This window comes from Bipolaris maydis (genome assembly GCF_028858645.1).
Source record: "Bipolaris maydis strain C4 unplaced genomic scaffold PSV08scaffold_1, whole genome shotgun sequence".
In the NCBI taxonomy this organism is placed as follows: Eukaryota; Fungi; Ascomycota; class Dothideomycetes; order Pleosporales; family Pleosporaceae; genus Bipolaris; species Bipolaris maydis.
The window spans coordinates 2,469,398-2,494,837 of NW_027093857.1; the positions used below are offsets into that span (position 1 = coordinate 2,469,398).

Consider the following 25,440-nt stretch of genomic DNA (forward strand, 5'->3'; position numbering starts at 1 on the left):
TGATCCGAGGAACGGCAGGGCCAGGGTGGTTTCGAGGGCGAGGGCGGGCGCTGCATGGTGAATGGGCGCTTTGGTGTGATGGCGTCTGGCCGGGCAATGGGCAGCGCAGCCCTGAGAGCCCTGGCTCGTCCATGTATTGCTCGTCGTGTCCGGCCAAATTCACTCCTCCTCTGCCCTCTGTGCCTCACCCGCCGCCGACAGCCATGCTCAGCGCCCTCTCCTGACCTCGTCCTGTCTGTTCTGCACATGCTCCGCGCCGCATCCAGGCCGACTATGGAGGACAATGGCCCTACCCGCCCTGCCTCAGAACAATAGTGACATCGCTGCACCGTGCTCGCCCGTCCACACTGCGAAACGCGACGTCCTGCCGCCCGCCGCCGCCGCTGCTGCCCCCGGAACAGCCTCAGAAAATGCCAAACGGCGCGCAGACGACTCGCGCGAACAACTCAAGAGCAGCACACGGGCGCGCGGCACCAGCAATGCCACCATTGACACCACCACCAGCAACTCGACCGCTGCTGGCCGCTCCTACACGGTGGCCAATGTGCACAACGGCGTCATCTACCTGAGGTACGCAGCCCGTAATACACCCACTACCCACCAACACAGACCACCGTCCATGGTGAACATGATATTAATCACAGCAACAACATTGGCCATGACGACGACGACAACAACAACAACAACAACAATTCCTACTACTCCTACTACTCCTACCACTGGCGCTGACTCTCTATTCACAGGCCCGTGGCGCGCCCTGGCAACCAGCGAGGCCGCCCGCAACCAGATGCCTTCGTCTTCCCGCCCCAGACCCCCCCAGACAGCGCCACTCGCGACACGCTGCGCCCGCTGAGCGATGACCTCGACCATGGCCTCTGCGGCTCTTCATCTCCCCAGTCGGAGCCCTCACCACCGCTACCAGGCCTGAGCGAAGACGAAGTCGCTGCCCACTACTCCCACCATTACCACCACAGCCACCAAAACAACAGCCACTACCACCCCCACTCCGCACACACGCGCTCCCACTCCTTCTCCATTGCCGACGACCATATCCCCGCTTCCCTCACCAACGAGCCAGGCACCTTCAAGGTCGTCATCGAACGCCCGGGGCATGTTCGGCCCAAGACGGCTGACACTTCTTCCTTCCCCATGCTGCAGGTCCCCATTCCGCATTACCGCTTGGGCACTCCGCGTTTCAGCACACGCGGGACCGTCGACTTGCGCAGCTCAATCTACACAGGAACCTCGGGCACCGAGGACTTTGCCAATTCCCTCCTCGTCACCCAGCACAGCGCCAGACAGTCCTTCCTGTCGTCGCGTACTCGTTCAGATGCCTATTCGCCAGTACCCCACCGATTTCGCGCTACCATGGACCGCCCGCCTATTCCCCTCTCAGGCCCATCATCTGCTCGTGTCTCGCACTTTCCAATCGGTCCCCGCCTTTACGACGCCCTTACCCTGAACCCCGACGACAGGGCTGTGGTACGCTTCAATGCCAAGGGTGACATCCTGGCAGCTACGCCTTCCCGCCTAGTCGCTCACATCACCTCGCCAAGTTTCCTCGATTACGAACTGCTGTCCGATTTCTTTCTCACATTCCGTGCCTTCCTGTGCTCCCGCGATCTAGTCGCATATCTCATTGCCCGGTTGCGATGGGCTGTCGACCGCCAGGATGACTTTGGTCGCATTGTCCGTGTGCGCACATTCGTAGCCCTTCGTCACTGGATCCTCAATTACTTTGTCGATGACTTCATGCCACTCTACCGCCTACGAGTCATTTTCTGCGACCTGGTCAACAGTCTGTACAGTGATCTGCGTGCTCGTAAAGACGGAGGCGGAGGAGATATCAACATTGTGGGCGAGCTGAAGAAGTGCTGGAGACGTACTTGTGCATTATACTGGGAAACCAATGACCCCGTGGGCCGCAATTATGCAGACGATCCATTACTTCCAGGAGGTACGGATGAGGGATCGCAAATGTTGTTTGAAGAACCTCCTGCCGTTCAGCCTATGCCCAGTACACCTCCGCGGGCTACTGTACGCGACACCAAGGAGACCGTTGGATCAAACCCAAGCGATCATTTTGCTAGTCGGTACATGGACTGGGCCCAAAGATCTCGCCATACACCTCAAAACTCAATGAGCACTCCCTTTCTACCGTCACAGGATAATGAAAGTGCTCAGGTACCATTATCCCCCGCAAGTGAGCGGAGCATGCACGTTTTATCCTGCTCAATCCCAAAGCGGGGGGTAAACAAACACGACCAGAACGTCGAGCTGCCTCTGTATCCACACCCTGTACCCGCAGTCAATCCTGCTTCTACTGCCACGGCTCGTCTAGCAGGCGGCCCGCAACAACCAGTGTCTATGAAGAACAGCCAACGTCCAGCTCGAGCCCACAAGCGTAGCGGCAGTTTCTCTGACGCCCTCAGAGACAGCAGAGCCCCGTTGTCCATACCCAAGAATGCACCGGCTGACTACACCATTTCTGCTGTAGCAAACATGCCCGGCACTCTTGTGCGCGGCGGGCTCATCCAGCCAACCACCCCGTACTTCCAAGTCAAAACTCTACGAACCGCGCCATCTCGACATTTCCACGAGTCCGAAGACCTCGAAGTAAGCGAACTCCAAAGACCGGGACAAGCCAACTCACCGGGCATGAAGAAAATTCTAGGCAGTGTAAGACGTGCTTTAAGCACCCGTCAGCAAGGGAGCGTAGGTTCCCATTTGAGCGGATCTTTGCAGCAGCGACAGCCACCTTATGGGCGATCCTCGAACCCAGGTGCCGCCCCAGCCATCTCGGTGTCAGGAGGAGTACAGAAACGACGTGCCACTCGGCCGCGGTCTCAGATGCGTGTCGATGTTCTAGCAGCTACAGTAGCCGAAAGTTTCCGAAGAGCGGTAGAAGAGCAACTGCAAAGCGAGGGGCAGGAACTTAATGATGACGACGCTCCTAGTCTCAACGGTTTCGAATTCGAGTTTGATGGACGTGAAACTCCAACCCAGAACGACCATCAGCAACCACGGCGTAAACCGGACCCTCGTGTGCACAGCAACATCACCAGCGGCAGCAAATCGATTGTCATCATTGATGATACCGGGGCGCCACCACTGCCCACTACAAGCCCTTTGCCTACTGAACTCGACAAGGTAGCGGCAAAGTTGGACAATCACCAACGAGGCGTATCAAACAACGCATCCCAAGCTGATGACGCCAACTCGATACAACGCTCTCATCTCTATGATGACCCAGAACCCCACGCTGCCACAGAAGAGTACCGTCGCTCACGTACTCCTACTAGGCAGTCCAATGCAACGGAGAGACGGTCCATGTCCGCAGGTCCAGAAGGGATGCATTCTTTTCGGCGCAAGGGCTCAGTCAAGAATTCGTTAGCACATGCAGGCTCTCTTCGGCGCCATGCCTCTTACAACAGCGTGCTGAGTAGACGACGAGGTCCCGCAAGTGTGGCTACATTCCAGACCATGTCATCTGATAACGATCCCTTCTTTCTTGACCGACAGCCGACAGTCGAAGCAGCCGGACCAACACGACAGCTTCGCCGACGACCAGGTGGCGACCTCCGTGCTGCAGACAATGTGCATGATCTCGAACAGGTACAGCGACCGTACTCTACCGGTTCCGTATCAAACCACACCCACTCCATCACTAATTCTGTCATCCTACGCGCTGACCGTTTTATCGATTCAAACCCTGACTTGTCTCATGAGGTTCAGGGACCGCCCGAAGCGGAAACTCCAAGAAAGCCAATCTCCTTGGTGGATACGCACTCATCCCAACCCAACCTCAGGCCGTCCTTCGAGGCCGAAGTAGCAAAACTTGCTGCCTTGCCCGATGATACCGACGACGAAGGTGGAGTCGAGTCAGCGTTAATGAAGTTGGAGGGACGTTACGAGAAGAAGTCGCCAAGTATACCCTCGCAAAGAACTACGATTGATTTCGGACAATATCACCGTGCAACGCAGAGCTTCGGCCAGAGTTCTCGTCTTGATGCTTCCGAGCACGACAATCGTCCTGCAACTGATGACGTCTTCCATCGCCCGCTGGCTCCTCCTGAAACTGACGGTCAAGGCATGTACCGGCTGTCGGCCGAGAACTTTAATCGTCGTGTGCCACCAGTCACGTCCGTTGGTGAATCGACCGACTCGTACTCTTCCATACCCCTTCTCGACCGACATCTTAGTGGGATGGGGAGTCTACAACGAGGGCAAACGCTAGATTTCATCGCATCTTCAGCTAAACCTTCGCCTCTGCAAGTTGGCGCTTTTCCATTGCAAGCTGCCCGACCACCTGGTACGTCTTCGTCAATGAATTCATCTACTGAATACATTGAGGAGACAGACAGCATGAGGCGGATACCCGCTGGTGAAACCCTGCCTGCACATTCCTATGTCCGCGAATCTTTCCTGATGAACGACGATGAAGATCTCAGTGATGGTTTCTCCACATCTGCTGCACATTTCCTGGATGGTCAACAAGAAACTCCTGAGGGCATGCCAGGCAACTTACCAAGCCACCCCATGCGTCATCCGCCTACGCCTCCTCCCACGGCCCCTCAGCTACACGATTCTTTGCCCAATTCTACAGTCTTTGATGAAGGTCTCCCGACGCCTGGTCTTACACCCACAGTCTCACTTTCCAACCAACAAGGGAACCCACAGCCGGAGCGACCAGCCAGTTCTCCGGATGAGCCACAAACCGTCCCTGCCGACCCTCCGCAACCAACCACTCATTTACCTTTTGTCATGGCATACGACTCGGACCTTCTCGCGCAGCAATTCACTATTGTCGAAAAGGATGCATTGGACGAGATTGACTGGAAAGAGCTCATCGAACTGCGTTGGAAGCAATCTTCGCCACAGATCCGTGACTGGGTGCAATACCTACGAACTGAGGAAGCTAGGGGTGTTGATGTCGTCATTGCACGCTTCAATCTTGTCGTCAAGTGGATTGTATCCGAGTGCCTGCTTACGGAAAACATCTACGAACGTGCCCAATGTATCACCAAGTTCATTCACATCGCCAATCACGCCCGACGATATCGCAATTACGCCACGATGTATCAGATTGCGATTGCCTTGATATCCAACGACATTTCGAGTCTCAAAAAGACCTGGGCTCTGGTCCCTGCGGCTGAGATGCTGGTTATGACTGAGCTGGAAGCTGTAGTCCAGCCCATGAAGAACTTCCATAACCTACGACTCGAGATGGAAACAGCCTCTGTCGAGGACGGCTGCATTCCATTCATTGGTCAGTGCTGTTATGTTATCAATCGTATCAAGACTAACCACCAACAGGCGTTTACACCCGTGACCTCATCTACAACGCGCAAAAGCCTGCATTCATTGATGCACCGCCAGTCGACGGCGAACGCCTCGTCAACTTTGACCGCCACCACACGGCCGCCACTATTGTCAAGAACCTCCTGCGTCTGCTCGAGGCCAGCTCCAAATATACGTTCAAGGCCGAACCCCACATTCTCAGCAAATGTCTTTGGTTGGCTGCGCTCAGTGACGAAGAGATACATGAGCGCAGTCGCCAGTGCAAATGATTATTATACCCACTGAGATTCTGCTCTTATGCATTCGCTTGTCATTCTCTTGTCATCCGCCTTTGAGTGGATCGAACCCTTAGTTCCCGACCTTGCTTTTTTTTACCTTGTCTCTTTGCTAATACCCATTCTGCGCACTGTTGGCGCTGCATCAACCCGACACGATGTCATGACTCTATACTACCCACCTGTTGTTTTTATACCTTCACTCGGCCCTTTGGGACCACCACCGAATCAGCACTTTCTACTCGTTAGATCTAATAGCTCACGCGTGGGGAAGATATCATTGTAATTTGGAGCGTTCAGTACTCAGTACAGTAATGGCAATGTACAGGAAGGCGTTTGATATCACAAACACATGTACAGACCAGAAGCACATACCGTCGTCTGATATTCAATATTATATAATTATCACTTTGATGCTACATGCATACTCTATTATAAGCCTGCATTTTGATGACATCGGTGACAAACGACACATGATGTTGCCCAATAGCTTCAATCTCGTGATTCAGGCCAACCGCATATTGGACTGGACGCCTAGTAGTGGGGCCAGCAAGGCTCACATGCGGCTGCAGAGTGGACACCGCTGCTGGTCAGCCTTACTGCCTGCGAAGGTGCCAGCCACAACTTCCACACAACATAACAGTCATGCGCGCACACCATGGCGACTGACAGGTGCCTCCTGCGATGTCTGCGACACGGCCACCGTACTGTTCCGTTACAGAAGCTGCTCCATGCCACCTTTGATGCTGTCCTCCCACTGCACTGCATCGTTGTACAATCCACATTTCGCTAGGGATCCTTGAATGAGGTCCAAATAAGCCAAGCCGCTGCAACCTCAAGTGACCGCACGAAGCTTCTGGCAGTGTAAAGTATGTCCGCGTCGAGAGCCCCGGGCTCTAAACCACCCTCCCCGCCTTTGCCCTCGCGCATCACTGTGCAGGATAATACATCGACAGACGAAGAACCGCTACCGAGTCCCGAGCTCGACGATATGGATTGTAAGTTGTTCCAATAAGATAAGAAGGGAGCATAGAGAACTTCCGGTGTCTTTGCAAATCTGCTCGAAGATTTATTGGTCCTTGGTCACATCACCATGCTTTTCGGCTTAGGTGTTGTACTAAGGAAAGGCGCGAATCGCAGCTCAGACTGATTGCTGACTGTTAAAACAGCGTCACGAGCTTATACGTCTGCGCGCGAACCTGTCAACTTCGGAGATTCTCAAGCACAGCCACAGGGAAACCGGAGAGCCACCTTTGGCCACCGCCGTAAGCACAGTCCCAACCTCGAATGGCGCCAGCCGTGGACCAAGGATAGTTGGCAGCAAGGCCGCGTACTGCTCATAGATTACGTTGCCAAAGTACATTCAGATGGCAGAAGGAAAATCGTAGCTCAGGAATTCTGCGATATTGATAGCCTACGCCGCTTCTACCGTAAGGAGGATCTTGCCGGCCAGGCAGCTCTACGCGTCATCCACGTTCAAAACGCCAGCTGGGCGACGCGTTTCCTTCTCCGCAAGTTCAACATCGACGCCAACGATGACCTTGTAGGCACAAGCTTTGGGCGCTGGGTGCGTTACGAGAAACCACAGCAGCGTGGTGGTAAACCTGTGCTCAATGGCCGGACTTTTCGCACCTCACGTGACCCATGGAGAGGCATATCACGTGCTGCGTTTGGCGCTGATTATCTGAAGCCATACGATAGGTATACACGTCTGCCTTTCCCTGGCAGCAACAAGTCTATCATGGAGCTCAATCACTATGATGAGGAGGACCAGCCAAGATACGGCTTCGACGTTTATGTGCAGCGGCTGAGTGTCTATGTGCAATTGAGTGACGGCACGCCTGGACAAGCTGTCGACCCCGACATACCGAATCCATATGATGAAGAGGCATGGGATGAGTACATGCGGCTGAAGAAAAGCTATGGCAACGTTGATGCCAACGAACACCCGGATAAGTACATTCCCAAACTCAGATCCCTGGACAATGGAAATACGATCATCCTGTTTGAGAACTCGGTCACTGGCTCCGTCAAGGATACTCTTGTCGGTGCAAGACAGGAGATTGAGTCGAGATGGAGGCGTCTGTCTTTCTATCTGCCTACGGATAATGAGGAGAATTTGACGGCCGAGTGTATGGATTTCATACTGCAGGATATCTTCAAGGCGTTGTCGTACAATTGGCAAAAGTTTATGGCCTTGTGCGAAACGCACGTAGGGATTCTGGAAGACAAGAGTAAGTTTCATCTTTTGGAGGCGGGTTCGTGATCTTGTAGTCGGCTTTACTAATAAGTTTTGTTTCTAGTCTACGAGAATCCCGCGGACGAGTCGCGAGCCCCTGAGCTCTGGAAAAACAGTGCGCAGTGGCTCAAAGTCGAGCGTCTGATATACATCCATCTCGACATCGTCAAGGAAATGGTCAGTCACTTGCATGACCTTGCTGGCACCAACCCCAAAGAATTACTTGGCCAGGCCTGGCTAGGCCTCATGCCAGAGGATATCGAAAAGTTGACTGGGCGATGGGAAAGAGATATCATACTACCAACGTCATCTTTGTCGGATTTGATGTACAAGAGCGTCGGGATCAGAGATGCTCGGCACTCCCTCCAACTAGGGCTCAGCATGTGGCGCCTGAGCTGGATCACATTCATGTAAGTCTTCTTACACCCTCTCCATGCTTCGCTGAGTTCACCATACCAACCATCTCACAGATTCCTCCCTCTCACTTTCACAGTCGGCTTTTTCGGTATGAACGTCTCAACCTTCGAATCCATGCCCGACATAAAATGGTGGTTCATCGTCTCCTTCCCCGTCCTCCTCACCGTCCTCATCCTCTGGTACGGCGTTAAGCACAGCCTCGCCAGCCAGCGCCAAAATCCTATTCGCCGCGGTGTCTATGAAGCCCTCTACCACGAACTCGCCACCGACCACTCTAACCTCTGGACCCGCCGCGGCCCACGCGACGACGTTGTGCCCGTGGGCTGGTGGGGCAGCGTAAAATGGCGCCTCATCACCCGCTGGTTCAGCAAAGACAAGACAAAGCTAGGCAAAGATTACGATCCAGCCAGCGAGGAATTCGGAACTTGGTCGCGCACGAAACGCTGGCTTACACGCCGCTGGCTAGATGAACTATCCATTATGCCTCTCCCGCAGCATTCACAACTGACCAGCGCCCCGAATACCGCGCAACCGAACATCCCACCGTCTTCAGACACAATGTCTTCCTACCCGCTTGACAAGGACTTGGGAGCTATAGGCGAGCTCCTCAGCATAGCCACACCCGTTGCGCTGGCAGAACTCGATCCCACCGCCGCGAGTCGTCTGCAGGGTAGAGTTCCAATTGAGCGACTGCGCAGCCTGAGTCCGTCGGCTGTTTTAGGAAGTAGGTCGAAGAGTAGGGAGAGTGCGGCGAGCAGTGATGGCGGTGTTATGGTGGAGGAGAAGAGCGAGCAGGCGGTTAGAGCGGATGTGGAGGCCGGGGTGGTGACGAGACTGGATGAGAGGGAGTTGAGGCCGTGATGTGAGAGTGGGTAGAGGGGGAGGAGGGGGGAAGTATAAGGGCAACAGTTCAGGTGGTTCGGGGGAAAGAAAGGGTGGTGTAAAGAAGGAAAAAAAAAGGTGTGAACATTGTCGAGTCTGTATTCTTCCAAGAATTGTAGTGTAGGTCTAGTCTATTAAACAGTACAATATTTCTATACATTACTTTCCATCTTCTTTTTTTGTTACATTCAACCAGAATCTCAATCATCCCCCCCCCCCCCCCCCCCCTTTGTCCTTACCTCAACACCTCCATCATATCATATCCCCAACACTTTATACCCGTCACCCCGCGGACCCTGCCATAGCAACCAAAAAAAACCCTATTTTAGCCACAAAGCCTAATTTGCAGCGCCCCCCCCCCTGGCCAACCTTGGAGTGGGCGTCAGATAGCTTCGGTCCGGTCCGGGGAACATCTCACCTGGGTCACCCGCCCCGATATGAATATGGGGGTGAGTTCTGTGTTTCAAGATGATTGGTAGAGTGTGATTACCTTACTTGGCAGTGTAGGATTGGCAAGGAGAGAGATAGAGATGATGATGATCCGGGAATGTGGGAATATTGGGGGGCGGGGATAAATAGTATGTCGAGTTACGATTTGATTAACCCCCAACCCACTGCTTTGGGCAAGTGTGAGTGCATGGAGGGGTTTTTTTTTTCGCTTGGTATTACGAGGGGGAGGAGGATTTCAATTGCGTTTGCTTCAATTATGTGACACAAGCTGCGTTCGGGGAAGAGGGGGGGAAGGCGGGCGCTTTCAAGTCTACTAGGCGAATAATGTGTGATTTATTTCATTTCATTCTCGAATGCCTCGTTTCTAATCCAGACTCTCCAGCAGCACACGCACTAGTGATCGGACCAGCGAACTTTGCCGACGCCGTGGCTGAAAATGCTGGAGACGGGGGGGCAAAGAAAAAAAAAGGTTTATGTACTATCCAGCCTATCCGAGACACACCTTCCCAGCGGACAGGTTTAACCAAAAAAAACTATAAATATCCTCAAGACATTATTCGACCTCTTTGTAAAATAAACTCGACCTCGCCTGCTTCCGACCTCACTACATACCTCGTAGCAAGGCGTTTGACACGAGGCTTCGGTGGGGGTATAAACATGGCAAGCAAAGAGGCAAACGGAGCCGCTGATTGCCCCAATTCCCCCCCTCGTAAAACTCGCTAGACTTTCATACAAGAGAATGAGAGATTATAAGAGAAAGAGAGGAGTCAATGAGACAAAGCAGGCATGAAGAAGAGAAGCTAAGCAAGCAAAACACATGGCCACAGATCTAGAGGCATACAATCTCAGATCGAGGAAACAAAAGAAAATCGAAACAAGAGCCCGCTGAAACGTTCCTCATGAAAAATGACACCTGACTTTGACGGCTCAACGGCTTACAGCGCCATACCAGGAACCGGCTTCCGATCAGGAATAGGAAGAGGGCCGGTAGGGGCGGGAGCATTAGGGTTAAAAGGACTAGGACCAGGAGCTGGGCCACGTCGTGGGTTACCAGCCCCACCTGCCGAGTTGGATCGTTGACGACCACCGATTTGAGGTGGAGGTGCCATCTGGGGTCCGCCACCGTAAGGACCGGGCGACATGGAGCGTTGCGGGCCAGCAAAAGGTGCGTTGCTGTTGGCACGGCCACGAGGAGGACCTTGCTGAGGAGCATTGCTGTTGGCGCGACCACGAGGGGGTCCTTGTGGAGGAGCGTTACCGTTAGGCTGCATTTGACGAGGGCCGGGGCTCATAGGACGAGGACTTTGGGAGTTCATAGCGGGCGAAAGAGGACGTGGTTGAGGTCCACCAGCTGGACCCATGGGTGGGCGGACAGGAGGGCCGCGCATGTTACCTGGGGGAGGGCCTTGACGGGGCTTGACAGGGTGCTTGGACAGACATGTACGGGGAACGACACCTTGCTGAGAGCGGTCCATACGGATACAGAGAGCCTGAAAATGATTAGTGGGTTGGTTCTGACAAAGTAAAAATGATTGCTTACCCATCCATCATCGTACTCATGAAGCATGCGAACAAGTTGGCCGGCGCGAAGTTCAAGTTCATCTTGCATAGAGGGCTTAAAGTCAAGTTGGACACGATGGACGTTGTTGGGACCAGGAGCGAGGGCCGGGCTCTGAGGGACGCTACCAACAGCGGCGCCAGCGATAGGAGGGGGACTAGTGGGCGCGGGACCAGGAGATGCGGGGAGACTTTCGGTAGCTGGGGGACTGAGCGGAGCGTTTGCAGAGTTGGCACTGGCTTTCGGAGGGACAGGGAGCTCGGCCGTAGGGGCTTGAGAGGTGGGAGGAGGAATTGACTTGGCTGCAGTCACGGCAACAGCGACAGGGGCAGCATCAGCGGCAGCGATCGCTGCAGCGGGATCAGCAAAACTGGCGCTGGGTCTTGACGAGTGCATGGCAGAGTTCAGCGGGGAGGCATTAGGGGGCGAATCCGGAATGGAGGCTTGCTGAGTATCGACAGCAGCCTTGTTTCCGAAGGGGTTGGAAGGCGTATCAGGATCTTTGAAAGGGTTAGCAGCGGGAGCGTTGGATGCTCCAGGGCGCTCCCAAGCACTCGTTGGGCGCTCAGCAGCTGCCGAAGGTGAGAGGCTCGCGGCTCCACCGGCTCCAGCAGCACCACCAGCAGCGACAGTGTTTAGCAAGTTTGCTGCACTCTTGCGCTGCTCGAAGCTGGGGTCGAATTGAGTAACAGGGCGAAGGCTCAAACGCGGTGCGGTCTCAGCGCTGTGGGCAGAACGAATGCTAACAGCTGGGGGTGCAGCGGCCACGACCTGAGGCGGTGGAGGAGGAGGCGCGCTTCGCATCTCCGTCTTCTCATTCTCCGCGGCGGCGGCGGCAGCAGCAGCAGCCATCTGCTTCTTCTTACGGCGGTACAAAAGGAGAATTCCAGTCAGGATGGCGCAGATGACGACAAGGATACCGAGGGCGAGACCAGCCATTGCACCAGTAGACATGCCACCGTCGGAGCCGGGGGCAGCAGTGGAGGAAGCAGTGGCAGAAATGGCGGCAGTGGCAGAGATGAGGCCTGCAGCAGATGAAGCCGGGCTTGGTTCGGGAGACTTTGTCGCGAGCATTAGGGTGGACGCTGTCTTGGTCGAGCTCGATGGCTGGTTGGTCTGGCGGGATGGCTGGCTGGTTTGGCGTGCAGGCTGGTCATTGTCGTCCGAGTCCTGGGTAGAAGATGGCCTTCTTGTGGGCCTAGCTGTCTCCTGGGGCTCGTCATCGTTCTGGGTAGCGGTAGTACTTTCGCGAGCACGGGTGGCAGGTGGAGGGAGGACAACTGGCTTCTGGGTGGGCGCAGGGGCGTCGTCGCCTCCGTCGGTGGCAATTACAATCTCGGTGACAATCTCGACGGGTCCTTGAGGTTGTCGGCGCATGAGATGCGCGTGGGCATGCTGGTAGGCCATGTCGTGGATCATGGCGGACAGGCGATTAGGGGTTTATGGGACTAGGTCCAAATATCGCTTCACGGGAACCGGCTCTTGGATTGAATGTGCGGCGTGGTGTTTGCAAGCAGTGAAGGCGGACTAGGTACGGCGTGGCGTGGGGTAAAGACCGTGATGGTGTTGATGTTTAGGTCGACTAGGCACTATACAGAAAAGAGGGTAAGTTGTAGGCGTGTGTAAAAGAGCGAAAGGCAGCGGGCGGCGCTGGGAACGAAGGACAAGACGACAACCCGGCCGCAGGAGTACGTGATGTCGTCAAGGGGGATTAAGAGGCGGCGTGAGGGTGAGCGAGCGAAGGGGCCGGCGAAGAAGGAAAGAAAGTAGTAGCAGCGCGGCAGAGACACACACTGGCACACACACAGGGCAAGAGCGACCATGCAGCCACGCTCGAAACGCCGGGGGGTGCCTTGCCAGGCCGAACCGTGGACGCTGGCCCGTGCGGCCTGTTCATCTTTCCTAGACAGGCGTTAGCCTGCGTCTAGCGCCAGGTACGCGGGCGCCCTGATTGGCCACCCCATCTAATTTCCAGCCCATCTTGACGCTCGTCGCCCGCCCTGGTCTGCAGATGGGCCGCCCTACACCCCTTATCACCCATCGACTATCAGCAAATAGCCACGCACAGCAACAAAGTTCGCTCCATGGTCTCGCGCTGACCCCATTCTTTATCCTACTATGACGTGGCTGTGGCATGCTGCGCCTTCTCCCTCTCTCAATACCCGCCGGCGGCATGGCGTGCTTGCGGAGCCACGCGGTACGAGGAATCCAGGACCTGCCAGCTCGTAATTACCGTGCGGCTCCATGGCACATACTGGCTGCTTTCTTGGGCCGGGCTCCGGCACGTCGTAATTTCGCTCGTCATCAAAGCGGCATGCCAGCGCCGCAATGCCACACCCGAGGCTAATGCCGGGCTGTATGCTTGCGACAGTGGCTGCGCTCGCGTGCTCTGCTCTACCCAAGTATTGACCCAGGTACAAATGTACAGGGTATTGCCCACATCACACTGCTCGATGAGCGCACGCGGGGTATCAGAAGCAATCACATATAGCAAGGATGCCTAGTGGCCGTTGGAGCCACCACGAGCAACACCCATGTCCACAACAAACAAACAAAACATACGTCAACAGTGCTCTCAGTGGGTTATTCCGAGCACGAGGCTGAGAAGAGCGCGCTTCTGGCTATAACTTGGTGTTCCATGCTAGCTTCTGAAGTAATATACCTACAGAGGCCCACGCTACTTTAGCCAGACCCAGTGGCGCTTGGGGGCGAAGATAGAAAACAGCCAATGCTTTGGGGCCGAGAACATCCGGCGCCACGCATAGCGTAGCTTTTGTGACTGGAAAAGCCCTCTTTATAATCATTTTGTTTTGAAGATTAGTCATCAAAAACACCTCCAGCCTTCCTAGCTCAGTGGTAGAGCGCGTCACTAGTAATGACGAGGTCGTCAGTTCAATTCTGGCGGAAGGCACTCTTTTTGCTACACGAAACTGGTTCTCCCCACAAACCACCACCATGGACCTCTAGGGCAAAATGAACATAATTTTTTGCCCGTGACATTCTTGAGACTCACGCGCTCAATTCCCAAGATATCTGCGGGTCTGCTTGCAATCGTTTGAATATATGGTTGGTCCCAGACATATCTTCAGCACAACCCTCGACTGTTCCAAACCACGTGAGCAGTTCACGTAAAATGCACTAAGCCTCAACATGGCCGTTGCTTGCCAGATTTTCAGACATTGTGTTAATGCGGAAGAAGGTCCGCAGGCTAGGTTGATACTTCGCAAATTGATAACGCTCACCAGACCAAAAAAATGTGTCATTTGCAGTCCGGGTGTTTGATACGGGAGTTCCTTGTAGTAAACGTGAAGCGGCAGGTGCTCAAAGTAACGGACCCTTTGATGACGGTCAAGTGAAAGACCCTGTATGAAAGACATTAACCCCATGGTTCAAGAAAGCGGGGCCGTCATCTCAAAAACATTTTCTGTACGGGTCGCACAAGATGGTTTGGTGGAGCGTTCGAGCGGTGTACGTATGCGAGGTGCTAGAGGCTGACTGATAGTTGGTGGGGAAAATCTTGAGAGCTTGGGCACAGGATAAGTGGGGCGAGCTACCTACTAGCGCCTGGTTGCCAATCCGCATCTTCTTCACATCCCAACATCCCGAGATCTTGAATTCACATGGAAGCAGGAAAATCCAGCAATCGCACGCCATAGCAACATCCCAAAGCTTTCCCTGGGATCGCGAAACTTACCCTGCCAGGTCGCCGGGACGACTCGCACTGTTACACCACGCGCTGGCATCTATTAGAGGATCAGGATTCCGAGTTTAATTGCAGGAAAGGCGTCGCGTCTCGAACACATGGCCCGCACGACTCCTATTCAAAACAGGCCATACCGTTCGCATAAAGTACCAGCATGTACAAGATGTCGTTCACGAAAAATCCGTTGTCATATCGATATCCCTGGAGAACCATGTCTGTCGTGTCGAGAAAGACGACTTAAGTGTCAATATGTCGAGGGCTCCAGCACGAGTTCTCCTACCGAAGAAGGCTCAGATAAAAGGCCTTCGAAGCGACGCCGGCACAGCGAACCGGAGGAAGGGCCATCTAGGCCTCGCTCGGCCCCAATCTTACATAAGAATGTTAACAATCCCTCGGCATCCATCATGCTTGCGCCACATTTTGCGGAGGACATTGATATCTTCAACCGTCACATTTCGCAACACCGAAAAGCTGGCGGTGAGACCGAGCACTCCAACTACCAGACCTTGTTGCATGATGCTAAAGATCCGGTCGTGTATCTTACGGTGCCGAGGTTTCGAACCGGTCTACCGCCCAACAGCGGCTGTGGAAGAGAGCAAGTGGAAATTGTAGAACAGATCATGGGACCCTTTAGGCGGGAAGTCGTCGAACTCTACTTCAGCGAGATCCACTTTCATCTCCCCATTCTAGATGACGAGATGTGTGAAACGCTACGAACGGACCAATACGCCAAAGTGCCAAACAACCTGATGTGTGTCATCTATGCACTTGCATCGGCGCATTGGGCCAAATCAGATACACTCAAGATGCATCCTAAGCCAAATTCATATTACGTTTGGAACAAGGCCATTTCAGCGACTCTGGAAGATTTCCTTAGCCCGGGAATGTCAACCATACAGGCCGCAGTGCTCGATCAAGTCGGCCGTCCTTCGGTTTCCATTATCGGCAACATCACTCTCTGTGGACGGACTGTATCCTTGGCACAAACTTTCGGCCTTCATAGAGATCCCTCAAAATGGTCAATTACAGAAAACGAAAAGTCGCTCCGAATACGGCTCTGGTGGTGCGTTCTCATCACCGACCAATGGTCTAGTGTAGCATATGGCGCGCCCCCTTATGTTTCGAAAGGCTACTACGACGTTCCGCGGCCAACCGTCACATCACTCATCGGAAATAGGGCCAGCCCACAGCAGAAGCAAGCTACTACTTGTTTCATATATTTATGTGGCCTAACCGAATTACTCGCGGAAATCTTGCCTTTTGTCTATCAGATCAACCCAGACCGACTACAGCTTTCCCGGGAAATCGATCGCTTCAAACTAGAATTGAACAACTTGGAATCACAGCTTCCCGAATGGCTTCCTCTACCAAATCGCCCAGGAACTGCTATGCTTTGGCTCTCATTTCTCTCAATCAGACTTGTTCTTGCCCGTGTAATCTTCCGCGCAGCAGTTCTCGATGGTGATGGCAGCATTGGCCGAAATCGCATGGACCAATTACGTATCGCATCTTCGGCTGTTCTCGACTTCATACTTGCTATGGGCGAAGCCCAGTTTTTGGACTTTTGGCTGCCATACGCAACTCACCTCTTGGTGCATGCCATCACGGTATCACTTCGCTGCACCGTCGAGACGCAGGATTCCGAAATACGAAATACGTCTGTCACACGCCTTGAGCGCGTCATTGCGCACATCCAGCATGCTCGGGACAACTTTGAGTGGGACATTGCAAATTACTGTCTGGAACGGTGCGCCGATCCAGTATCAAAGATTGCCTCACTAAATGCAAGAGAAGTACCACAACCATCGGAAACAGAGCCTACAAGCGTCATCTCAAATGGCAATGGGACTGAAATGCATACGATGCCTAACTTTGATGACGCTTCTTTCCTGCTGTCGGACATCTTAGATCCCAACGCATTCGATTTCTCCTGGGATGCGTTGTGGGACACCCCGTCTGGCATGACAAATTTTTCCATCTGAGAGTAGATGAGCGGCGAGGTACAACGACTTGGAAAAAGGAAAAAACTGGAAGTTTCAGTGCGAAACGATCTATCAACTAATACTATGCTAATGAGCGGAAATGATTTGTTATGCTTCTTCCTCCATGTAGGTAGTTATTCTAACGAAGATTCTACGATCAAGTATGATAGGCATGTAAAAATTTGCTGTGCAAATTAGATTCATTTCAGACTTTTGACATTGCCTGTATTTTTCGATCAAGATAAAATAACTCTCTCTACTCATTTGTGACTCCATTGATTGCTATATCTCCTTACGTACTCTGTGCTGTGTAAGCTGATGTTTTAGGACCGATGTCGTGATCCGCTAGTGGCTCTCCTTATTGGCCACCTCCCTAGCCTCAATGTGTGACCCACATCAAAGTCTGTAATCAGTCCACCTGAATGGGACCACTTGATCTGTACCTCAACCCCCCGTCTGACATTACGATCTTTTTTCTTTCTAACCAAGCCGAAAGACCCACAAGGGAGAGGAATTGGAGTAAACGCCAACCATGTTCTGCGCTCGTATTTCCAAATCAGCGGCACCACGCTCTCTTGTCAAGACCAGCCATGTGGCACCATCTTTCATTCGGAATCTTGCAACAGTCTCACCAGTGCAGACGGCTACTCGTAATCACAAAATTGTTGTGATTGGCGGTGGTTCAGCTGGTATCGCTCTCTCCCACCAATTGCTTCGCAAAGGGAATTTTGCCCAAGACGATATTGCCATTGTTGATCCCGCGGAATGGCACCACTACCAACCCGGCTGGACCCTTGTTGGCGGTGGTCTGAAAAAGAAGGAAGAGCTTCGACGCCCACTAAAAGACTTGATCAACCCCAAATTCAAGTTCTACAATACAGCCGTAGGAAGCCTTAACCCAGATCAAAACTACATTACTACTGGTGCTGGAGAGAAGATCGGGTATGAGCAACTTGTCGTCGTACCTGGAATCACGCTGGATTATGGAGCCGTCCCCGGTTTGAAAGAAGCGCTGGAAGAGAAGGAATCAATGGTTTCTACCATCTACGACTATGCGTACTGTGACAAGGCGTATAGCAATATCCAGAAGTTCAAAAAGGGTGATGCGGTGTTTACCCAGCCAGCCGGTGTAGTCAAGTGTGCGGGCGCACCACAAAAGATCATGTGGCTTGCATTAGACTACTGGAAGTATGCTGGTTTATACAACCATACATCTTCCAGCGAATCACCAATCAAAATTGCGTTCGCAACTGGCTTGCCGAAGATGTTTGGTGTAGACAAGTACGTTCCGAGAAAGCCCCCAACCTCGACCTTTCATGGCCATTTTAATGCTAACATAACCCCCTAGGTACAGCCAAACCCTCGAAAAACTCCGCGTAGAACGCGGAGTGCAAGGCCTCTTCCAACACGACCTAACCTCAATCTCCGGCAACACCGCCACCTTCAACGTCCCCAACCAAGATCCCATCAAACGCCACTTCGACTTCCTGCACGTCGCCCCGAAAAACGTGCCCTGGCCCTTTGTTAAAAACAGCCCGCTAGCCAACGACGCCGGCTACGTCGCCGTCTCAGACAGCACAACGCAACACACCAAATACCCAAATGTGTGGTCCATCGGCGACGCCTCCTCGCTCCCCACTAGCAAAACCGTCGCAGCCATCACCGCCGAAGCACCCGTCCTCGTATCTAACCTGCTCAGCCACATGCAAGGGAAGCAGCTAGAAGCCGAGTATGATGGTTACACGTCATGCCCGCTACTCACAGGGCAGAAGGAGGTGCTGCTTGCGGAATTCAAGTACGGGGGTGTGCCGAAGGAGACGTTTGGGAAGGTGTTGGGAGTTGATCAGGGGGTGCCCCGGAAGGCGTTTTATTGGTTGAAGAAGGAGTTTTTTCCCTGGGTGTATGGCAGGTATCATGTTAAGGGGGAATGGGCGGGGCCGAAGGGGTTTGCGAAGTGAGGGTATGGAGAGGGTTTAGAGGAGAGAGTGATGCTGGGGTTAGCATGTCTGCTCGCTGCACGAGGAAGAGAGGGGAATACCTTTAGCAAAACCAGTCGAGCTGGTGACTTCGCTTTTGGACATTTTAAAAGCTCAGTAGTAGCTATTGCAGCTATATATTCATAGATAACAGAAGCTAAATATGGGCGAGATCGTGGGCAAGCTGCACAAAAGCACAGACCGCAATTCCTTTGTGTAGTATAGGTTACACGAACTGTCTACCTACATAATCTTTGAGCAGCTCAGCCTACTGAGCTATGAGATGGATACCAGCTGAAAACCATTGCTGTCTTCAAGCCAATAAATTTATAGACAGCTGTACCAAAACTTTTCTTAACGCCCAACAACTAGAACGTACCTTCTTCGACACTAAATTTTGAACAACAAAGAGCAGTAATATGGCAACCACCCTCCGCCTTGACGGCCCTCGAGTGACTCCACACGGTTCAGAGAACGGTATATCAAGTGCACGCACAAATAAATATCTTCGAGGGTTGATATGATGAAATAGTAGAAGAGGTGGCGCAGAAAACTATAGTGTCTTACGCAACACGAGCGCTCGTGCCGTACAGAAGGGACGAAGAACATCCATACTTACACGGAGGCCAGGCTACTGTGTTCAGAGCAACTAAAACGTTACCATCGAGCGGACTTCGACGCAAGGTTGATATTTTCGCCATCAAAGAAATACCTATTGGGGACAGAAAAGCTCGCCATCGGTTGCGAAAAGAGATCGAACACCTTCGGCTTTGTCAACACCCAAACGTACTCCAGCTCAAGAAGGTATACATAATTGAGAAAAAAGAGTGGATGGACAGGGTATTCCTTGTAACACAGCCGTAGGCGCAAGCATCGCTGCAAAGACTGCTAGAAGAGATAGCAAATTCCCGCGATGGCATGAGCCGACTATGCCCATGGTACAAATCCCATGGTCTTGACCCTTGGCCCAGTGTTGTTTGGCAATGCGTTCTTGGGCTCGAGCATTTACGTAAAAATAAGATTCGACACAAAGATTTGAAACCAGACAAAATTCTTCTAGTCGATGAGTCGGACGGTGCTTCGCTGGATCCTAAAGTCCGTGCCGTAATTGCGGATCTCGGGATAAGCAAAGGATACGTGGAAGCCGAGAACACCACCTTCAATGGGACAGAGCAATATCTTGCCCCCGAACAAAAGGCTCAAGCATCGAGTACCTATCGTTCCGACATTTTTTTCGCTCGGTTGCAGCATCTCATGGATCCATGCCCTTCTAAGCTCGAAGCGGTGGGAGCTGTGCCAGGAGAACGAACAGGGTATCTTCCAGCTAGAAGAGCTATGCCAAGTTGGTTTCTCCTATAGCTTCAATGAGGTACCCCCTCTCTTGGAACAGCTGCGCCAAAATCTTGACGATAACAAACAACCAGACACAGTCGGGTTTCTCGTTACTCTAGAGGACATCATCACATCCACACTGCTCGAACAGCCTGACGAGCGACTAAGCCTACAGTCGATTCTTGCAAAACTGGATGATTACGACGCTTCTTGGCTACAATCGGGGTCTTTCAAGATGGTCGATCTGTGCATCACTAGCGGCAATCACACTCAAGTTCTGGAAATCGATTTCTCTTTCGTCACAAATGATGCAGAGGCTTTTAAACTTATCAGAAAACACTATTCGAAGGCTATCTTTTACCACAATCTGGACTGGCTCCGGTGGCCTGAAGAAGTCTATTTAATAAAATTCTCGTCAGCGAATGCATTTGAGGTTCTCGAATGCACATCTACACTTTGCAAAACTAGTTTACATGCCGGGGGGTACCACGATGATCCCATAAGAGAAGGGCGTTTTGATGGTCGTCTTTTAATAGACTGCCTTGAGGGCTCGTTTACATGTGATCCTGCTTTATCAGACCACCAATCTGGGATGCTTCCCAAACGACGTGTGATTATCCATCACCACAGAGACGGATCAAAAACAATCTCGACTATCCAGGGTCCTCGATTGGGGGTTCATATTGTCAAAACGTTCCCCTTCAGTGTTTACTCTACCATAGTCGCTTTCTCTTTGGCTCCATTTGTAGTTGGATACTTGATTTACTACTCGGATCAGATTCCTCCAGAAGGTATCATTTTCTCTCTATTTGTATATTTCGAGTTGGTAATCGTGCCAGCAGTTTTGTCTCTATTTTATCGATATGCTAAGCAGCTAGGTCAACGGCTTAGCAGACACGATCTTCTTGAGGCTGAGAAAAAGCGGGACCAAGAGGCAAAGAGTAATGCAAATTTGGACACGGAGCAAGGCACGCGGTGGGAATCGAACACGAGCTGCCAGGCCAATGGCCTAGGGCGACAAATATATGATATAGATCAAGGAAAGCTTATTCTACCTGATTTTCCTCGGATGCACTGCAGACAGTGTTGGGAGATGAACGGGTATAGTCGGCTAGTAGGGGGGAAATGGATTCAGACGGATTCGAGACAACTTCAATGTCGTTGTTTTTGTATTCTCTGCAGTTGAATAACAATTGAACAATAACTACACCGAACAAAACTACTAGAAAGCTAGACTCTATCCCTCCCAACCCAACCCAGGGGACAGAATTCCCGGGACTCAGCGAAGACCTCACGCCCTATCAAAAGCGACAAAGCGCGAGAACTTTAGGGACTTCAAAGCTCTGCGTTGTTACTATAGAACCAAAGGGATAACAATCTGATAAATTAATTATGTGCACAATACTCTAAAGTGTTAAATTAAGATTTTACAAACCTTCAAAAGTGTAGGTAGCTAACATGAATAGCTATAAACTACAAGGTATTCGTGTGACCTGGGATTTCCATCCACCGGGTGCCCCCCCCCGTAGTATATCGAGTGTGCTCGTTTCCTATCATATTGATTGGATGCAATCACTGTGATCCTCGCTTGTTTTGGCGCGAGCAAACATTCCACCTGGGTCTGAAGCCGGCGTATATGTCCGCTAAGCCGCTAAGCCAGCTGCTTAGAACATCAGATAGCAACGATGGTACGCGATTACATCGAATGATACGATGTTATTAGTACACGAGTCGATCGTTACTTGTAGTGTGAATTATTCTCGGGCCTAAGAACGTTGCTACTAGTATCATTTAATATCGTGTATTCACTCTCTCTTTGTTATGGCCTCCTCTGTTAGTAATAGTCAAAGTACCTCGTTACTCTTCTTAGCACATAGTGTTTGTTGCTAAAGCAGTGGGGCATGTTCAGACCCCTCTAGGGTGGCCACGCACACCACAAGAGCACTGGCTCAACATCAACAACCTCACAAGCAACATTACACATGTAGAGAGAGTCAAAGGATTACATTCAATCATATATACATGGCATTTGTAGTTTTCCTTTTTTTTTTGCAGTCCCAACTTGGAACCCCACCGTTGCATCCCACTACAAATGCACCCCTCCTTGCCCGCCAGCATTTCCCCAAATTACAAGCGCGACAATCCGGCAATTTCCCTCGGGGCATGGTAATTAGGCACCTTCATGTCGAGAGCGCTACCACTGTAGCCCAGGTCCTCAGCAGTGAGCACAGCGCACTTCTCGCCAATGAGGAGTGCAGTCGAGTACGTGTTGCAGCCGACGTTGTCGGGGCAGATGGAGAGATCGGCGACCTTGAGGCCCTTGACGCCGTGGACATTGAGGCGCTCATCCAGGACACCGTGCTTGACGATTGAGTTTCCGTTCTTGGGAGCCATGGAGCACGTGCCGAGGGAGTGCCATGTGGTTTCGACGTGGCCTGTGTAAGCATAGTTAGTAAAACAAAACTTGTACTTGGTATTGTTGAGGTGTTGATTATGGGTGGGGGGGGAACGTACGCTTGACCCAGTCTTCAATGTGCTTAATGTCCTCGTTGGAGTAGTGTAGGTCCTCAAAGACCTCTTGCGAGTTGGAGTTCAAGTAGGTAGGCTCGGGGGCGCGGCCCTTTTCCACAGGAAGGGTCCAGGATCCGTGCTGGATATTGGCGCTGAGGTTGCCAGGGAGTGCGTATGCGTTGGTGGTTGCGAGATCCATATCACGTGCGCGGGCAGGGCTGTCATAGGCATAGAATGGGTGCATGGCCTGGACTTCTCCAGCGTAAGCTTCCATGCGGCGAGCAGTCTCACGTGATTTGATGTATCCCCAGACCATCGGGGCCATGTCACGCTTGTCGTTCATGAAACCGGCGTCAAAGTCGGGTGCCTCGTATGGGTTTGGCGATACAATGTGTGTAGATCCACGAGAGAAAGGGTATTCCAGGAAGTGGAACATTGTGAAGAACTTGCCGGGTGGCATAACCATGTGGTCACCGAACCAGCCAGCAATGACCGAGTAGTGCATAACTGGCTTGTCGGGCTTATCCTTGAAGTAGGACTCCCAGCCAGAGCGGAACTCCTTACAGGGCCAGCTGTCCATCATCTTGAGTTCTTCCTCAGTAGGACGGATCTTCACACCAGCCTCAATGCCGTTGGTTGCGAGTGGGCCAGTGCCGTTGATGTTCCACTGTTGGAAGACTTGCTCTTGCACCTTGGGATCACCACGAATAAAGTCGTCAAACGACTCTACATGTGGCTTTGCGCGGTATGTGGCGAACGTCAGGCTGTAGATATGTCAGATACACTGTACTTCAGCAGCCCTGATGTAGACTTACTAGTGATCCTGGAAGTTGAGACCAACACCAGGAAGGTCGACTAGGGGCTTCACGCCAGCCTTTCGGAGCTTCTCTGGGTCACCAATACCGGAACGCTGAAGAATGAGTGGTGAACTCATGGTACCACCCGAAACAATGATTTGCTTGCGGGCACGGATAGTCCTTGACTGGACCTGTCCGGGTGAAACAGGCTTGGTAGGAACGACCTTGACGCCGACGGCACGGTCACCCTCGAGAATAACCTTTGATGGAATGTCAGCAGCATCAAAGCATCATGAAAAGAAGCGACATACCTTGTCAACCTTGTTGCTGGTCAACAGGTGCAGGTTCTGGTGAACGGCACGAGTGCTGTGGATGTAACCGTGAGCAGAGTCAGAGCGACGTCCGGTGTCACGGTTGATCCACTTGAGCCAGTGCTCAGCACCGTGGCCGGTGACCAGATCTTGAAGATCATCGGTGGTGGGAATACCTTGGGATTCGGTGGCACGTAGGAAGTCTTCCTTGATAGGATATGTGTAGTTACCGAAAGAAACCTTAATAGGTCCCTCGAATCCGTGGATGTCACGGTTGTTGCAGGCTCGCTGATAAGTCTCGTGCTTCTTCATGAGGGGAAGGAGTTCCTTGGTGGTCCAGCCCTTGGCCTGGAAGTCATCGTAGTCGGAAGCAGAGGCACGAGTGTACATCTGGGTTGCGTTAATACTACTACTTCATCTAGTCTAATCATAGCAAGCTCACCATGAAATTAATGGAGGATCCACCTCCAAGGATGTGTGCACAGGGCACAACAGCACGGCGTCCATCGAGCCATTCCGAGGGTCTAGAATAGTAGAAGGAAGCAGTCTTGCTGTCCAACTTCATGTTCCTAGGGTAGATACCCGGGCGGAAAACCCATGGGTTGTTAAGATTATTCTCACCAGCCTCAATCAAGAGGACCTGGAGGTTATGGTCAAGATTGGCCAAACGGCCAGCAACGACACACCCGCATGAACCTCCACCACAAACAATAATATCAACCTTGCAGTTGTCAGTTTATGAGATGACATTGTTGCAAGCCAATGCTTTGGTCATCATACCTCGTCCGGAATCGTCATTTTACTGGCTCAATGAAAAGTCAAATTGTAATTGAAACGGTTTACACTTGCTAGAAGTTGACCGCGGTGAGCAAGTCAACTGGGCATGATAGAGATCTCACAAAGGCAGAAACGACGTCCCTTTAAACTGTCAAACCCCGCATGTCCAGGATCTCGACGTTCAAAGAGGACCCACTCTCTAGGCTGTGCCACTATGCACTTTCAATAGCCGTCCATCCGAATAGTAGCACGGTGCATGCATTGTGACGAGGGATCATGTACCAATACCCCAGCTTCCCCACTCAAACAGGGGTGGCATACAGATTCTAACTTCTGCTGGAGTGCATCGTGAGCCCCTGTCCAAGGCATTCAAACAAAGGCGAAACTACAAAGTTGCGGATCCGCAGAAGGATGGTTGTTCTACCGACGAGATACAGGGGTGAGTCTAGAGATGATGATTGGCCCAAGGAGCTAGGATAAAGCTGTTTCCCGGAACTAGGGTACCGGCCAGAAGCGGACGGGGGGTGTGGATGCTGCAGTGGTCGTATACTGGTAAACTGGGTGCGGAGAAGTATCACATCCAGTAAGGAGAGATGCTTGGTTGCGTGTGCAGGCCCACCGTCAGATGTAAGCTGTGCGGAGCCGGAGCTGGGAGGTGAATATGGCGCGTTCAGGCTTTCAATTCCAGCGTATCACGTCCTAGAAGAGGAGATAATGTACACGTCCTTGACTAGCAGCGAGGGACACGTGCAACGAAGCAATCGATACGAGGCGCGGACCAACAATGATCTACACGAACTCGAGTTGCTGGGGATCGTGGGGAGTTGATGCGGAGGAAGTGGTACGGTAGCTGGCTGCGTCGCACCGTTTGGAGCTCCCTGGAGCTTCCCCGTCATACCCGGATGACGGCTCTTGGCTCCCATGTGCTT

General features: G+C 52.3%; 6 protein-coding genes across 6 annotated transcripts; 4 read left to right on the forward strand and 2 right to left on the reverse strand.

Moving 5' to 3' along the window:
* Positions 1–283: 283 nt before the first annotated feature.
* Positions 284–5,998, forward strand: PSV08DRAFT_214146 (uncharacterized protein; the record flags this gene model as incomplete). Its single annotated transcript, XM_014220149.1, has 3 exons — positions 284–570; positions 744–5,269; positions 5,317–5,998. 3 exons carry the CDS (start codon positions 284–286, stop codon positions 5,568–5,570), a joined length of 5,067 nt encoding a protein of 1,688 aa, XP_014075624.1. The 3' UTR covers positions 5,571–5,998.
* Positions 5,999–6,202: 204 nt separating this feature from the next.
* On the forward strand, positions 6,203–9,259 carry PSV08DRAFT_3219 (uncharacterized protein). The gene is made up of 4 exons (XM_014220151.2): positions 6,203–6,574; positions 6,746–7,810; positions 7,880–8,225; positions 8,286–9,259. The coding sequence occupies exons 1-4, from the start codon at positions 6,448–6,450 to the stop codon at positions 9,091–9,093; spliced, it is 2,346 nt and encodes a 781-aa protein (XP_014075626.2). The 5' UTR covers positions 6,203–6,447; the 3' UTR covers positions 9,094–9,259.
* A 1,240-nt stretch (positions 9,260–10,499) lies between these two features.
* Positions 10,500–12,541, reverse strand: PSV08DRAFT_346434 (uncharacterized protein; the record flags this gene model as incomplete). The annotated part of the gene is made up of 2 exons (XM_014220152.1): positions 10,500–11,054; positions 11,105–12,541. 2 exons carry the CDS (start codon positions 12,539–12,541, stop codon positions 10,500–10,502), a joined length of 1,992 nt encoding a protein of 663 aa, XP_014075627.1.
* A 2,382-nt stretch (positions 12,542–14,923) lies between these two features.
* On the forward strand, positions 14,924–17,032 carry PSV08DRAFT_214151 (fungal-specific transcription factor domain-containing protein; the record flags this gene model as incomplete). The annotated part of the gene is made up of 1 exon (XM_014220153.2): positions 14,924–17,032. One exon carries the CDS (start codon positions 14,924–14,926, stop codon positions 16,805–16,807), a length of 1,884 nt encoding a protein of 627 aa, XP_014075628.2. The 3' UTR covers positions 16,808–17,032.
* Positions 17,033–17,289: 257 nt separating this feature from the next.
* PSV08DRAFT_193425 (uncharacterized protein) lies at positions 17,290–19,129 on the forward strand. The gene is made up of 2 exons (XM_014220154.1): positions 17,290–18,088; positions 18,156–19,129. The coding sequence occupies exons 1-2, from the start codon at positions 17,340–17,342 to the stop codon at positions 18,763–18,765; spliced, it is 1,359 nt and encodes a 452-aa protein (XP_014075629.1). The 5' UTR covers positions 17,290–17,339; the 3' UTR covers positions 18,766–19,129.
* Positions 19,130–22,128: 2,999 nt separating this feature from the next.
* Positions 22,129–24,565, reverse strand: PSV08DRAFT_214158 (GMC oxidoreductase-domain-containing protein). The gene is made up of 6 exons (XM_014220156.1): positions 24,515–24,565; positions 24,177–24,455; positions 23,735–24,124; positions 23,442–23,683; positions 22,630–23,390; positions 22,129–22,550 (listed from the first exon to the last, which is right to left on the reverse strand). The coding sequence occupies exons 1-6, from the start codon at positions 24,530–24,532 to the stop codon at positions 22,243–22,245; spliced, it is 1,998 nt and encodes a 665-aa protein (XP_014075631.1). The 5' UTR covers positions 24,533–24,565; the 3' UTR covers positions 22,129–22,242.
* Between the last annotated feature and the right edge of the window lie 875 nt (positions 24,566–25,440).